Raw genomic sequence first — 17645 nt, forward strand, 5'->3', positions numbered from 1 at the left:
AATATTCGTCCATCTCGTACACCACTCCGTTTCCAGTCTCTCAGTGTCTCTTCTGGACGTGGCGACTCATCCATCATTACTGTCCATCAACATGTTTCATTTGATGGAGTGAGGAATTATCTCTCAGAGATGAAAAAGCAATTCCACAAAATCCCTTCATATGGTGAGAGGAAGTAAAATGTTATAAATCCACGCATATACATAAAAAAAGATTCATTGTACTTATCTGAACTTAACATTGTCGCAGCTACCATCTGAAAGATATTGCACTTATACAATTCATCCGTCATATTAAGATCATTTATTTTGCCAATATTCATAAATTCAAACATCATGTCTCCTAAAATCACACTCTGATCATTGTATATTACTCCAGCTCCATTTTCTCTCCATCACAGCAGTTTGGATGAATTTACCTTCAGAGCTGAAGACTCGAGAAGATTTTCTACAATGTATGTATGCATCTCTCTCTCTCTCTCTCTCTCACAAACACACACACACACACTGCTGCCAGATCATTAAGAACATATGTTGTTTTTGGAGACGTTTCCTTCCACAATAAAGAGAAGTGAAGAATGGAGGTGTCATGTTGAGTGTCGCTGACAGCACAGTGCTGGTGAAGTTCGATTTGTTTGATCCATGAATGTATATGAAGGTTAATAACATTCTAGTCATTTTCTTTCCTGAAGTTTATACAAGAATCAAGTCAAGTTTATTTGTATCGAACTTTTAACAACAGACATTGCCACAAAGCAGCTTTACAGAAAATTAAAGACTTTGACCATGAGCTAATCCATCCATCCATTATCTGTAGCCGCTTATCCTGTGCAGGGTTGTGGGCAAGCTGGGGCCTGGCTGGGTGAATGGTTGGGTACACCCTGGACAATTCGCCAGATCATTGCAGGGCTAACACATAGAGACAAACAACCATTCACACTCACACCTATGGTCAATTTAGAGCCACCAATTAGCCTAACCTGCATGGAGCACCAAGAGAACATGCAAGCTCCACACATAAAGGCCCCCATCGGCCACTGGGCTTGAACCCAGAACCTTCTTACTGTGAGGCGACAGTGCTGTACCACTGTGCCACCACATGAGCTAATTTTATCCCTAATTTATCCCCAATGAGCAAGCCTATGGCGACGTTTGCAAGGAAAAACTCCCTCAGGCGACACGAGGAAGAAACCTTTTGAGGAACCAGACTCAAAAGGGAACCCATCCTTATTTGGGTGATAACTGATAGCATGATTATAAATAACTCTCTTCCATAACTGTGTCCTACAGAGCCACAAATTATAACTGTGTAACCAGGAACTTCATTATAGTTTTAACACGGTCTGTTTTGTTGAAGTGATAAACTGTTCATTGATGGAAACTTGAGTGCAAAACTGTTCAAGACAACTGCAGTCCTAAAGTTAGCAAGTCAACTGTAGTTCTCAGACATAAATATATTACTGTAAGTGTCCAGAGCGTCTTCTAAGTATGACTTTCGACTGTCCATATGGGACCATCCTCCACAGGAGTGATGTGATGAGACTCCAGCCAGAAGTAGGGCATCAGGATGGATCAGGCAGGTCCGAGGAGCAGAAGAGGTCAGCATCACTGGTTTCTCAGGATTGACATGTAACTCAACAGAGACAGACAGAAGGAAGATATGAGAGAGAGAGAGAACAAAGGTTGTGAGGTATGCCCAGTGTCACCTTATGAATAAGAACAGTATATATTTTGCGCTGAGTGCAAGCAGGGACTCTGGCAACACTAACTATGACAGCATATTTAAAAGGGAGAGCCAGAAGGTAACACAGGCATGAGGGAGCCCCGGGACATAAATCAGCAGCCACTCCACCATCAACAAACCTGAGTGAGTGAGTGAGAGTGGGGGACTGACAACATCCATATATCCCAGTTTACCAAAACACTCTATGCCTGAGGACTCACCAGAGTTACTCCTTTACCGAATAAAAAACTATCTTGACTGAAAAGATATATTTTCAGCCTAGACTTAAATACTGAGACTGTGTCTGAGTCCTGAACACTACTTGGAAGGTTGTTCTATAACTGTGGGGCTTTGTAAGAAAAGGCTCTGCCCCCTGATGTTGCCTTCACTATATGAGGTACCAACAAATAACCTGCATCTTTTGATCTAAGTAGGCATGGCGGGTCATAAAGGACCAGAAGTTCGTTCAGGTACTGTGGCGCAAGACCATTCAGTGCTTTAAAGGTCAATAGTAGGATTGTATAATCAATATGAAATTTGATTGGGAGCCAGCGCAGTGTGGATAAGACAGGGGTGATGTGGTCATATCTTCTAGTTCTAGTAAGGACCGTTGTTGCTGCATTTTGAACTAACTGGAGCTTGTTTATGCACTTATTGGAACATCCAGACAGTAAGGCATTACAGTCATCCAACCTGGAGGTAAGAAAAGCATGAACTAGTTTTTCTGCATCTTAGTGACATTAAATTTCTTATCTTGGCAATATTTCTGAGATGAAAGAAACCTATCTGGGTAATGTTATCATTATGAGTTTCAAATGAAAGACTGGAGTCGATGATCACACTGAGGTCTTTTACTGCTGCACATGAAGAAAAAAGCAGTGGACCTAAGACAGAACCTTGTGGAACACCAAACTTTACCTCAGCATGCATAGAAAAATCACCATATACATCAAGAAACTGATAGTGATCAGTTAAATAAGAGCTGAGTCAGGAGAGGGCTGTTCTCTTAACTCCCACAACATTTTCTAGTCTATCCAGGAAAATGGAATGATCAATCGTGTCAGAGTCTGCACTAAGGTCAAGCAACACAAGCAGCGAGACACAGTCCAGATCAGATGCCAACAACAGGTCATTTACTACTTTAACCAGTGCTGTCTCTGTGCTATGATGAGGTCTAAATCCTGACTGATACATTTCATGGTTGTTATTTCAGTGTAAATATGAGCATAACTGCTGTGCCACAGCTTTTCTAGGATCTTGGAGATAAAGGGGAGGTTTGATAATGGCCTTTCATTGGGCTGACAGGGGTCGAGGTCAGGTTTTTTAATCAGGGGTTTGATAACTGCAAGTTTAAAGGATTTGCGTATGTAGCCAATTCTAAGGGAAGAATTTATTATTTCTAGAAGAGCTTAAATTGCTTCTGGTATTATCTGTTTGAAGAGACATGTAGATAAGGGATTAGTACACAAGAAGAAGATTTTGATGTGGAAATTGATGAAATTAATTTGATTTCTCGAAGAGGAGTAAAACATTCTAATTGCTGAGCTTATACAGTTATATTGTTAACGACTGGGTTATTTAAGTTGTCTGGGCTTAAATGAGTAGTTTGAATTTTTTTTGTTGGATATTTTCAATTTTGTGATTGAAAAAAATTATGACGTTGTTGCTGCTGCATATTGCAGGTGCATGTGTGTCTGTAGTGGTCTTTTTCTTAGTTAATTTTGCTACAGGATTAAAAAGGAATCTAGGATTATTTTGTTATCTTTGATTAGGGTGGAGAGATACATTGATCTTGCAGCACGAGGAGCTTTTCTATACTTCAGGAAGCTCTCCTTCCATGCTAATTTGAATACGACCAATTCTACAAGCAATATCATCTAATTGTGTAATCTCCTGTGCTCTCTCTCTCTCTCTGATATAATGTGTAAGAAACTGAGGGTGTGAGAGAGTGTCAATATGAGGCACTAATGAATTACTGGTTTAATTATGACTCATTGTACCCCAGTGTTTAATACACGATAAACTTTATTGCGCAACATCTCTTTTCTTTCAGATTTCTGTTATCTGACTCTGGATCCCAACACGGCACATGGTTCCCTCCGTCTGTGTGAGAAGGACAGAGCGGTGAGACGCAGTTATAAAGTGAAGCTGTTCCCTTGTCACCCTGAGAGGTTTACCTCCATCGCTCAGGTGTTGTGTAGGGAGAGTGTGTGTGGACGCAGTTACTGGGAGGTGGAAAGGAGCAGTGAGGGATGTGTGTACATCTCAGTCTCATATAAAGGGACCAATAAAAAAGAGCAGCCCAGACGGACCATATTTGGGTACAACGATCAGTCGTGGAGTCTGGTATGTTCTCGAACTCCTCTTCATTTCTATCACAACAACATTAAGACCGAGTTCGGAGTTCCGTCACCTTCCAGAATAGGAGTGTATGTGGATCACAGTGCAGGAACTCTGTCCTTCTACAGCGTCTCTGACAGGATGAAGCTCCTCCACAGAGTCCACACCACATTCACTCAGCCTCTATACGCTGGATTTACTCTGTGGGCTCCTGAATCAGTTGTCAGGTTTTCTGATCCACAATAATGGATCATTAATGTATAGTATCCTGTACTGAGTGCTGCGGAGTTCTGGTCTGAAGGTGTTGATTAATTCCCTATAACAGCAGCTCTGACAGTAGTGCAGCTGCAAATCATTAGTGTTTCTATAGTAACAGCTCGTGTGTGTTTCTCACAAGCATTCCACCTAAAATACTCTCTTACTGCCACTCGACATGAACATGGTGGTCTCTGAAAGACTATTCAGGCATCTGCCCAGGAGGTTGTGCCAGTTTTAGGGCTTGAGCAGTTTTTCGTCTCTTGTGTCTCTCATCCTCTGATTTCCGTCTATTGGATTCAAAGGTTTCAACTCCATTGCAGACCATACGCCTCCAGAGCAGTCTATCAGTTGATGCTGTAGCCCAATCAATAATCCCACACTCTTTAAAAGTTCTCTTTAGGGCATCCTTGTATCTCTTCTTAGGAGCACCAATGCTTCTCATTCCTGTGGGTCGCTGACTGAAAAAAAGCTGTTTTGGAAGTTGTTTTGCATCCATTTTAACAACATGTCCATACCACCTCAGCCTATTTTGCTGAAGCATAGCCTCGATGCTTGTTAAGGAGGCTCTATCAAGAATTGCAGCATTGGTAACACGATCATACCATTGGGCGTTTATGATGGATCGTACCGTAGGCATCTTCAGTGAAATTTCTCAAGTTGTTTTACTTGATATTGGTACGTAGTCCATGTTTTTGACCCATACAGGAGCGTTGGTATTATAGTGGCATTATAGACTCTTATTTTAGTTTTCAACTCAAGTTCGTGATGATCAAAATCATGCTTGCGTAGCTTGCCAAAAGCAGTTGCTCCAGCACTGATGTTGTTATTAATTTCATGGTCAAGGGAAATATCAGGCGGCACGGTGGTGTAGTGGTTAGCGCTGTCGCCTCACAGCAAGAAGGTCCTGGGTTCGAGCCCCGGGGCCGGCAAGGGCCTTTCTGTGTGGAGTTTGCATGTTCTCCCCGTGTCCGCGTGGGTTTCCTCCGGGTGCTCCGGTTTCCCCCACAGTCCAAAGACATGCAGGTTAGGTTAACTGGTGACTCTAAATTGACCGTAGGTGTGAATGTGAGTGTGAATGGTTGTCTGTGTCTATGTGTCAGCCCTGTGATGACCTGGCGACTTGTCCAGGGTGTACCCCGCCTTTCGCCCGTAGTCAGCTGGGATAGGCTCCGGCTTGCCTGCGACCCTGTAGAAGGATAAAGCGGCTAGAGATAATGAGATGAGATGAGAAGGGAAATATCACCTGACACATAGCTGATGAGATATTTAAAGTGTGGGACTACCTTAAGAACAGTTCCATCCACAGAAATTTCAGGTTGGGTGGTGATTGGGATGGAGCTGTCAGAGGCAGGTCGACACACAACCTCTGTTTTAGTGCAGTTCAGTGATAGCCTGAGTCTTTTGTAGGCTTCTGCAAAGGCATCTGTGATTCTCTGCAAGCCAGCTTCTGGGTATGAACAGAGCGCAGCATCATCAGCATACTGAAGTTCCACAACTGAGGCTGTAGACACCTTACTTTTAGCTTGCAAATGATGTAGGTTGTACCATTGTATTGATAAACTATCTGTATTCCATGATAAGAAGAAGAACAACAACAACTTTATTCATCACATGTACACTTATGAAATTCCTCTCTGCATTTAACCCATCTGAAGTAGTGAACGCACACCTGAGCAATGAGCACAAACACGTACTCAGAGCAGTGGGCAGCCGTGCTACAGCAGCCAGGGAGCAGTTAGGGGTTAGGTGCCTCGCTCAAGAGCACCTCAGCCTAAGGGCACCCCATGTTAACCTAACGACATGCCTTTGGGCTCTGGTGGAAACCAGAGCACCTGGAGGAAACCCACGCAGACTCCACACACAAAGGCCCCCGTCAGCCGCTGGGCTCAAACCCAGAACCTTCTTGCTGTGAGGCGACAGTCAAGTCAAGTCAAGTTTATTTGTATAGCGCTTTTAACAAACATTGTCGCAAAGCAGCTTTACAGAATTTGAACGACTTAAAACATGAGCTAATTGTATCCCTAATCTATCCCCAATGAGCAAGCCTGTGGCGACGGTGGCAAGGAAAAACTCCCTCAGACTACATGAGGAAGAAACCTCGAGAGGAACCAGACTCAAAAGGGAACCCATCCTCATTTGGGCAACAACAGACAGCATGACTATAATATTAACAGTTTTAACATGAGAACAGTTTCGTTGATGTTATAATTCTTCATTGATGGAAACTTGAGTGCAAAACTGTTCATGATAACTGCAGTCCTAAAGTTAGCAAGTCAACTTTAGTCCTCAGCCATAAAAGCATTACTGTAAGAATCCAGAGCGTCTTCCAGGTATAAGTCCAGTAACAGTGCTAACCACTACACCACCGTGCTGCCCAGATAATGCAGATTCAGCTTGGCTACATGCAGGACAGCACCTGTGAAGAGAGCAAACAATGCAGTGGCTACATAGCTTTGTATTACACTAACTTTCACAGGAAAAGGTTCCAGTTCTTCATCTTCACAGAGAACAGAAACAGTCATCCCATCATGGAGAAGACGAATCATTGTGATCAGTTTATCTGGGCACCAGGAATTCTCCAAAGAACCTCTCTATTCACTGAGAGCAAGAGATACTAAGAAATACTGAAGAACGTAGAACTCCAGCATCATGAAGCTGAGAAATTTATTGGACTTATTGTCTTTTTTTTTAACGAGACTAAAAAGCTGCTGTTCCATTAAACCCAGTTACAGTAGTCATACTGTGCGTCAGCACAGCAGGGACCGAATAAACCATTCATCTCATCATGAATCAATATTGTTGATTATATTTATGATAAGACAAGTTTTCAGTCTGTTCTGATGTGAGTTCAGCAAAAATATTGAAAATGGTTCATTTCTTGCAGCGTCACGTGTCTATGAGCATCCTCTAGTGGTCAGAAATGATAAGACAAGTTTAAATTGCAGTCATTTAAATTTAATGAATAAATCACTCAATTTTTCATTTTCTGAAAATTTATAAAGAAATAAATGGCTAAAGTGAGATAAAGGAATTCTTTAAAGTGAATTTGATTTTATTGTCGCCTACACATGAATGTTAAATGGTAAATGTGGCCAGAGATCGATTTCTGTACTTCAATAGAAAGTATCATGTGTCATTTATGTTCTTTTCCCATTTTGTCCTTTCTTTCTGTCCATGAAGTGTATGCGGTGAAATCACATTTTAAAATCAGAACTCCAGATAGAATTCTATAATATGCGAATACAATCGAGTTGTTATTTGGAGGCTCAGTTTTACAGAGTAGCACCACATCACTGAAAAACAACAACAACAAAAAAAAAACCCAGCAGCCTTTCAACGTCAATTCTGTATCTTCACTAAAAGACACACAAGAGGATTTACAGCAGGACCGTGTCTTACTACAAGCACTAAAAACTACCACATTGTGTTCATTAAGGATGGAAATAAAGCAGAAATATTTCACTGTCATCTGCACTTCAGTGTCATTTGTTCTGCTGAAATATTTTCCTCATTCTGTCAGTTTGGAATTTAGTGAGGAGTGAAAATGAATCGAAATAAATGACTTTATTACCACAAGGGGAGTCAAAACCTGATTTGATTTATTTTGCATTGTTTATTGCTAATAGAAGTCCCACATTCTCATGTACAGATTGTTGAGATGGAAATGAAGTTGGTCGATGAATATGTTTGAGATCAGAGATCCTGAGTCGCCTCAATCAGTCATTAGATGTGTCTTTGAGAAGTAGGAGAACACTGGAGAACCAGGAGGAAACCCACACTGACACGGGTCATTTTACCTTTGGGTCATTTTAACATTGTTAACAGACTGAAATGAATCTCCTGAAAGGCAGAAGAAAGAAATCTGCTAGTAGTGTTAACACAAGACTTTATCTAATCCCAGTCAGTGCAGGGTTCAAACCCCATCCACCAGAAATACCATTAAAATCAAAGGGAAAGACAGAGACGAGGCAAGATCATCAACAGGAGATCTATCCAGAATAAACACGGCTCACAACTGAGGAGATTTAATAACACACTGGAAGGGTTCACAGTTACTGTAGGATCATTGTGCATTTTATAACAACAGACAGGAAATGAGTGGAGGAAGTGAAGTTATTCAAAATGTGTAAAGGCGCCCTCTAGTGGTCTGGAGGAGAAATGTCCAGGTTAAATATTACAGTGTTCATCCACGTTTCTTTTATTTTTATTTGTGAACAAACAGGTCTAAAATAATTTCACTTCAATGAGCTGTTACTATAGAAACAAGGACGTATTAGTGCAAGCCCATTAATATAATCCTGCACTACTGTCAGAGCTGCTGTTATAGAAAAATAATCAACAACTTCTGACCAGTCAGAATAGTCAACTGGAACAGAATTATTTTTTTTGTTTGTTTTATTTGATTGAAAATTAAAAGGATTTTTAAAAAATGTTTTTCCAACAATCATGTTCAGAATCTAAATCAGGAGTCGGACCACAGACAGATCCAGTTCACAGAGACAGATTTATCATCATTACTCACACACACAATATATGACAACATTAAAAGAGATGTTTTTTGGAGGAAAAAGTCAGTTGTAGGTTTACAGTGATTTTCACAAACACATATTTAAGACACTGTGGTTATTTCCCACAGATTAAATAATCTAAAAATATCCATCCAAAGTGGAGAAAAACCCCGTTGCGTATCAATACAGCGGCTTGCTGACATCCTGACCTCAGTATTAAAAGCTTCTGTCTGAAAATGAGTTCAGCACAGAAACTCCATCACTGGGGGAAACTTTATTCTCCTGTGCTCTTATCTTTTATTCTGCAAAGCTGTGATTGTAATATTTGAATAAAAATCCCAAACTCACAGATAAACCTGGATTTATAAGGTTCTATCTGCAGGCCAATCATCATCCAGGCTGAATATGGGATGAACACGACATCGGCATATTTTATAATTTAAATATTAAAATGAGTGTTTTTGTGCAGCTGGATTGTGTTCTAGTGAAACAGACGACTGAGCAACAACGTGCAGGAATTTTACAGAAAACACTACACACTTTTATTCTGGATCACACAATCTCACAGAACCAGGAGACCAGAAGAGCCCGAACCTGAACCCAAACCCAGCGTATAGAGTCTGAGTGAATGTGGTGTGGACTCTGTGGAGGAGCTTCATCGTGTCAGAGACGCTGTAGAAGGACAGAGTTCCTGCACTGTGATCCACATACACTCCTATTCTGGAGGCTGATGGAACTCTGAGATCAGTCTCAATGCTGTTGTGACATAAAGAGAGAGAAGAAGAAGAAGAACACTGCAGACTCCAGGACTGATTGTTGAATCCAAACCCACACTCTTTACCCGGTCCTTTCCTGCTGATGTCTTTATATGAGACTGATATGAACACATCATCACCGCTCCACTCCACCTCCCAGTAACAGCGTCCACACACACTCTCCTTACACAACACCTGCCCCCACCAGGAATCAAATCTCTCTGGATGATCAGAGTAACGCTGCTCTCTCCCACTGACTGTCACCGCTCTGTTCTTCTCAGACAGAATGAGGCGACGATGTGCCGTGTTGGGATCCAGAGTCAGATAACAGAAATCTAAAATAAAAGAGAAAAACAAACTGAACAATGTGAACATGAATATCCGCGCTGGGGGCGTGGTCACGAAAACAGCAGTTCGGTTGCAGCGAAAACATTTCTCTGTAGAACCCTGTCACTCCCCCCTCCCCCCACTCTGGGCTCAAGAACACAACAAAAGGGCAATAATATAACAACAGCCAATCAGAATCCAGATACAACAACCAATCAGAATCCAGATACAACACCCAATCAGAATCCAGATACAACAACCAATCCGAATTCAGATACAACACCCAATCAGAATCCAGATACATTCAGTTGCCAAGTAAAATTGTAACCTGTCAAAGTTCTCGAGCCCTCGTGCTGTTTTACCGTTAGATCAATCACATATCAGCTTAAACTAGCATTCTAAACCTAGTTAAAGATCCCACAGAAGAGAGCGACTCCCCCTGCCAGCCTCATGGAACTGAATAAGTTGACTTAATTAAAAAGTTGACTGTTCTATGAAAGGGTGTATTTGCATGATCATTATTATTTTACTAGTGGCATAAAATTGTCTTGAAAAGACGTCAACAATAATATCGTTTATCACAATAATTTCTGAGACAATATATCGTCCAACAAAATTTGTTATCGTGACAGGCCCAGAAGCGTGTGTGTGTGTGTGTGTGTGTGTGCTTTAGATGTACATTTCAGAAACTCTTCTCTGTTCTGTGGTTCTGGTCCTGAAATGATCTGAACTGCTGCAGCTGTGGAGAGAAAAATGGAAACATGAGTTTGTGTAAAAGATGGAAAGAGTTTAAAGTGATCCAGTCAGTTTATTCATTTTAAATCAGTGTTTTAGTTCAAAGTGTCGGGTGAATAAAGTGTCTGCAGAAAAGAAAGCAGGAGCATCGCTAAGAAATAACACATCACTGTGTTTCTCCAGCAGGAACAGCTCCTCTTACCATGTGGAGGGATTTTGTTGAATTCCTCCTCACAGAATTCCTCGAGTCTCTTTTTCAGATCTGAGAGAGAATTCCTCACTCCATCAAATGAGAGATGTTGATGGACAGGGACGCTGGATGTGTGAAAATCTGGTCTGTGAATTGGAGGAGAGCGACGTCCAGAAGCTAAAACCTACAGAAAGCACATGAAATGTAAAACCCACTTGTGATGTCAGACAGGGACATTTATTGTTCCCTTAATGAGAGGTGTTTTAGAGAGTGTGTGAGGAACAGCTGGCTCTGTAGATCAGACAGTGAGTGTTACCTGGAGGAAATGGATGTGATCGTGTGTGTGTGAAAGCTGCTCCAGCTCAGTGACTCTCCTCTGAAGATCAGCAATCTCCTGCTCCAGTTGCTCCAGGAGTCGTTCAGCTCGACTCAGTTCAGCCTTCTCCTGATCTCTGATCAGCTCCGTCACCTCCCAGCGCTTTTTCTCCATGGAGCTGATCAGCTCAGTAAAGATCCTCTCACTGTCCTCCACTGCTGTCTGTGCACTGAGCTGTTAGGACACACACACACACACACACACACACACACACACACACACAAGATTTAAAGCTCATCGATCATTCCCTCTCTTACTGGGACTGTAAATGACTCGTTGTCCATGTTGTGTGTGTTTCTAGGAGCAGCTCTGTCTCTGCTCACTGCTCACCTTTATAGTGTTCACAGCCTGTTTCAGCTCCTGCACCTTCTTCTGCTTCTCCTGGATTCTCTGCTGGGATTTCATCTGCTCCTCCTTTAACTCACTCTGAGGACAAATAAAATACATTCAGCTTTTTATACAGTACGAGTGAACTGGTTCCATATTAATGTCAGTTCAAAGTACATTCATGTTTCACTCTGAAGGTTATGTACTCTGTGTGTGTGTGTGTGTGTGTGTGTGTGTGTGTGTGAGAGAGAGAAATGTTCACTAACTGATCTGGGCTGGGTTTCCCGAAAGCCTCTTAAGGCCAAGAGAGTTTTAAATGACCTCTTAAGATCCATCATCAAGCTAACGTGGTTTTCCTGAACAACATCGTAGCACAAGTCGTCCTTTAGTTTGCTCGGAATTTACGAGAGACCCGGAGCACTCGTTCAAAACAAAGAGCGACTCGCTCGCTGCCGAATCCACAGAATGCGCATGCGGCTCTGAGGGACTCTCACAGTCAGCGGGGGAAACTGGGGTTGAATCTGCTGGTGGTGTTCAATTAGTTTTCTTCTACATTGCAAGAACATCGAGTTAATTATCAGAGGTGGACAGTAACGAAGTACATTTACTTGAGTTCTGTACTGAAGTACACTTTTTGAGTATCTGTACTTTACTTGAGTATTTCTTTTGGAAACTTAGACTTTAACTTCACTCCATTTGAAAGACAAATATCGTACTTTTTACTCCACTACATTTCTATCAAGGTCCTCGTTACTCGTTACTATGAAGCAGCTTTGAAAGTGGATGTTTTTTTCTTTTCTAAAACGTGATTGGTTTTTCCGCAGGTGACAGTGAGACAGTCTATCAGTAATCACTAGGGTCACGTCACATCCATAGACTGGATAAAATCAAGATCAATGATTTCTCCGCAGCATTATTTAACACGATCAGTTGATGGCAGAATGGAAGGAGGCGGTTCTTCTGGGGAATGCACACACCCACGGTTCTATAGCTAGAACCCATGATTCAGTTTTCTGAAAGGAATAAAGAGTCATTTTGCTTTAAATGTTTGCTTTGTTTGCCTAAAACGGAGCACATCACAGCCTACAAAAACTCCCCATCCCACCTGCGGAAGCATATTGAGGGATATAAACGTTTTATTAGCTTGCAGTGAAGTTGTCTGTGCTTTAAGAGTTAGTGATAATGTTGAAATAACTATGTAGTCTGATTAGTCAAATGATTTTCTGTGGATTTGCCCGCCAAGTTGCCATAGTCTTGTCCATGGCTAATGTTTACACACAGCTAGTTAACTTGGACACTGTTAGTTATGTCCAATACGATTGCCTTTAGCAGCTACTAATGCCTATATAGGGGACCCGAACTGCAAAGACGCTCTTTGTCCTGTTGCTCTTTAGACTCCTTCTTATGAGTGAATTCCGGAAAACCACACACAGAGACAACGTTCATTCTTTAAGAGAGTCTCTCAACTCTCTCTTTTGGTCTGAAGGGCAACGTTATCAGGAAACCCACCCCGAACCAGATTACGACCATCACTGAAGATAAATTTAACACTCTGTTCACCAGAACACAGACAATTTTAATCAGCTTTTACAGAATCCTTCTGATTGAGACACACATTGAAATTAAAGTTCAAATCATATCACTGACTAAAGCACCTGTTTCTAGATGGGAAACTATAATTAAGATGATTTAATTCTGGAAAGATTTCTAGTTCTCACCTGTTTTTCAGCTCTTTCTGTTGCAACTGAAACAGCGTCATGGTCTTTATGTTTCTCCAACGTGCACAAATAACAGATGCAGGTTTGATCAGTACGACAGTAGATCTTCAGCACTTCACCATGTTCAGAGCAGATCTTCTCTTGGAGTTTTGCTGAGGCTTCAATTAATGTGTGTTTTTTCAAAGCAGGAACTTCAAGATGAGGTTTCAGATGAATTTCACAAAATGAAGTCAAACAAATCAGACAGGACTTGACGGCTTTGTGTTTTCTCCCAGTGCAGAAATCACACTCCACATCTCCAGGTCCAGCGTAACAGTGAGCAGGAGAAGCAGCTTGGACTTCAGTCTTCTTCTTCAGTTTCTCCACCACTTCATCCAGCATGTTGTTTCTGCGTAGAACAGGCCTTGTCGTGAAAGTGTCTCTGCACTGAGGACAGCTGTAGACGCCCTTCTGATCCTCCTGATCCCAGCAGCCATTAATACACACCTTACAGAAACTGTGACCACAGGGGATAGCCACCGGATCCTTCAGGAGATCCAGACACACTGGACACATGAACTGGTCCTGAGCTACTGAAATACTGGCCTCGGCCATTTTCCTGAAATCGCAACGAGAGAGAGAGAGAGAGAACAGTTTTGTTTTCTCTGAAATGACAAGTTACTTCCTGGTTCTGTGTGTGAAAGAGAGAGAGAGAGAGAGAGGAGGAGCACAAACACAGAGAGATCATGAACACTCCTCTATTAACCATTTCATCTCCCTTCAGTGCAGAAATTTAACCCATGTAGCCGCACTGATTAGGATTAATTTCATGAAATACTCACAGAATGGATCTTAATTTTCTGGACTTTTCCACCTACTGACACCTCAAGCACAACTTTCAGCCTTGTTGATAAATTACAATTGTTTCACTTGAACAGCTTTTTCCTCGTGACATCTTTAAACTGATCTTCATCCCTAAAGAATGTTGCAGCCATTTTAAAAGTGAGGAGGACGCAGCTGTCAGGAAGTCCTTCCCACGCCTTACAGAACCTGGTATTCCTCGGCAGTCTCCCACTCAAGTTCTAACCAGGCCCAACCTGTATGTCGCGCATCGGGCGGCGCCGATCTCCGTTTCCATAGCCCTCGGCCTCTCGCCTATTACATAGCTAGGGTTACAGTGGGGGGCTAGTCCTCTGGTAACCACGAGAGTTTAACTCCCCATGCACATCTGTATTGCAGCGTGCCTTGCCAGATGGCGGTAGGTACCATTTTTATGATGGTCTTTTGTATAACCCGACCGTGAATAGAACTCCCGATCTCCCGATCGAGAGGCGGACACGCTACCACTAGGCCACTAGTCGGTCAGCTGTCAGGAAGGAAAACCATATTTTATTGATTTCGCATTGTTTATTACGAAAAGAAATCACAAAAGTGGACCTTTTTTTCAACATAATCTCCATTTCACTCAGTATGAGCACTCCAGGCTTAACAAGAGCCTGAACTCTTCATGACCTGCTGTTTGTGGAAACTAATCCACTTTGTGTTGGGTCACATCCCACCACCTCATCGCAGATTAGTTTCCTGGAGCAGCATGCCTCATCCTGTTTTATTCCTTACATCATGATTTATCAAGAACATTATTCCTCGTCGATGAAGAATTCTTTCTCATGAACAGATTGTTGAGATGGAAATGAAGTTGTTAGGTGAATATGTTTGAGATCAGAGATCCTGAGTCACTTCAATCAGTCATTAGATGTGTCTTTGAGAAGTAGGAGAACACTGGAGAACCAGGAGGAAACCCACACTGACATGGGTCATTTGACCTTTGGGTCATTTTAACATTGTTAACAGACTGAAATGAATCTCCTGAAAGGCAGAAGAAAGAAATCTGCGAGTAGTGTTAACACAAGACTTTATCTAATCCCAGTCAGTGCAGGGTTCAAACCCCATCCACCAGAAATATCATTAAAATCAAAGGGAAAGGCAGAGACGAGGCGAGATCATCAACAGGAGATCTATCCAGAATAAACACGGCTCACAACTGAGGAGATTTACTAACACACTGGAAGGGTTCACAGTAACTTCTCCTTCTTTCTTGTGTTGAAAGGCAGTCAGCGTCCTTATTGTTGCATTGCTGCCACCTTCTGGATCAATTCCTTGCACCATTATACCGTGTCTTGCAAAAGTATTCATCCCCCTTGATGTTTGTCCTGTTTTATCGCATTACAAGCTGGAATTAAAATGGATGTTTTGGAGGGTTAGCACCATTTGATTTACAAACCATGCCGACCACTTAAAAGGTGAAAATTGTTGTTTTATTGTGACACAAACAATATTTAAGATAAAAAAGACAGAAATCTGGAGTGTGCATAAGAATTCACCCCCAAAGTCAATACTTTGTACACTGTAAAAAAAAAAATGGTTGACAGAACTGAAATTATCTAGGCAACGTGATGCATTTGTTTTTTTGAGTTCTCTTTACCTAAATAAGCCAGAGGTTGACACAACACAAATTTGCGAATTCTGCCAACCTCTTCACTTAAATAAGTCAAAGGTTGACACAACACAGATTTGTGAATTCTGCCAACCTTTTGTTTTTAATAATACAAACTCATTATACTAAGTTTGATCAACAAAGACTTTCAGTTTCATATGTAAAATCTAACTTCTACCAATTTTGTTTTTTGAGTTCTAACAATTTTCACCACACCCCATCATTCAACACAACACAAAGTGTAGTTTAAAAAAAAACCTTTTATTCACCATTTTGAAAATTTCACATTACAATTGTGAATTCACAGACTCGTGCCCTATGAACAGGGCTTCTTGAGAACTAGTCTTATACTGTGTATGAATGTGTGAGTATTGGGTCTGAGAATGAATGCAAGATGTGCATTTCTAATTGTGTGCAAGAATACACACATTACACTTTGAATACACACATTGAAATTAACTTATGAACTTATGAACTGATCTTCTTAAGAACCGGTCTTTACTCACATTAGAATTGGGCCCAATGAACTGAGCTGCTCAAGAACTTAGTGTGTATGAGAGTATGGTCTGAGAATGAAGCTCGTTGGGCTTGTGGAGAAAGGAAGGAAACCCCGTAGTAGGCGTGTCAATGAACATAAAGTAAGAAAACTTAAAACTTCTTGTTAGAGAGTAGGACAGTCTTTAGAAATTTGAGGGAAACTAAGAAAAACTTGTTTTGCTTAATCAAGTATCTTTGTTAGTTATTTTCTAAGAAAAATGAGTTGTACAAACATGAGTTTGTTTGTTAGATGTCAAAATTGTTTTTCTGAGTCAGTTTACAATAAAATTGTGAGCTTGAACAACAACTGTCATTTATATTTTTTACAGTGTAGAGACATCTTTTGCTGCAATTACAGCTGCAAGTCTCTTGGGGTATGTCTCTATTAGCTTAGCACATCTAGCTCCTGGGATTTTTGCCCATTCCTCAAGGCAAAACTGCTCCAACTCCTTCAAGTTAGATGGGTTGCATTGGTGTACAGCAATCTTCAAGTTATGCCACAGATTCTCAATTGGATTGAGGTCTAGGCTTTGATGAGGCCATTCCAAGATATTTAAATGTTTCTCTTTAAACCACTCCAGTGTAGCTTTAGCAGTATGTTAAGGGTCGTTGTCCTGCTGGAATGTGAACTTTTGTCTCAGTCTCAAACCTCTGGCTGACTCAAACAGGCTTTCCTCCAGAATTGCCCTGTATTTAGTGCCATCCATCTTTCCTTCAGTCCTGACCAGCTTTCCTGTCCCTGCAGACGAAAAAGATCCCCACAGCATGATGCTGCCACCACCATGCTTCACTGTAAGAATGGTGTTCTCAGGGTGATGGGTTTGCGCCACACAGGGTGATGGGTTTGTGTTTCCCATGATGGCCAAAAAGATCAATTTTGGTCTCATCTGACCAGAGAATCTTCTTCCATGTGTTTGGGGAGTCTGCCACATGCTGTTGGGCAAACTCCAAACATCTCTGATTAATGCCCTCCTTCCCCGGTCTGTGAGTTTTGTTGGGCGGGGCCTTCTCTTGTCAGGTTTGTAGTGGTGCCATATTCTTTCCATTTTGCTATAATGAATTTAATGGCACGCCATGGGATATTCAATATTTGGGATATTTTTTATAACCCAACCCTGATCTATACTTCTCCATAACTTTGTCTCTGACCTGTTTGGAGGCTCCTTGGTTTTCATGTTGTTTGTTTTGTCATGTTACCGAGTCAGGGTCCTTCCAGAATAGGTTGATTTATATAGACACCATGTGACAGATCATGTGACACTGTGATTGCACACAGGTGGCTCTTAATCAACTAATTATGTGACTTATGAAGTGAATTGGTTGGACCAGCTCTTATTTAGGGGTTTCATATGAAAGGGGTGAATACATATGCACACTCCAG

At 41.5% G+C, this 17645-nt stretch overlaps 1 protein-coding gene across 1 annotated transcript in view; it reads right to left on the reverse strand.

Moving 5' to 3' along the window:
• Positions 1 to 8747: 8747 nt before the first annotated feature.
• The window catches only part of LOC132868771 (E3 ubiquitin/ISG15 ligase TRIM25-like), a 70432-nt gene continuing 61534 nt past the window's right edge, over positions 8748 to 17645 (reverse strand). Inside the window, exons 4-6 of the mRNA XM_060901941.1 lie at positions 10846 to 11017; positions 10588 to 10647; positions 8748 to 9916 (exon numbers count right to left, since the gene is read on the reverse strand). Of these exons, the coding sequence (XP_060757924.1) occupies positions 9369 to 9916; positions 10588 to 10647; positions 10846 to 11017 (780 nt within the window). The 3' untranslated portion in view covers positions 8748 to 9368. The remainder of the gene's footprint in view (positions 9917 to 10587; positions 10648 to 10845; positions 11018 to 17645) is intronic.

Source organism: Neoarius graeffei, chromosome 2 (genome assembly GCF_027579695.1).
Source record: "Neoarius graeffei isolate fNeoGra1 chromosome 2, fNeoGra1.pri, whole genome shotgun sequence".
Classification (NCBI taxonomy): domain Eukaryota; kingdom Metazoa; phylum Chordata; class Actinopteri; order Siluriformes; family Ariidae; genus Neoarius; species Neoarius graeffei.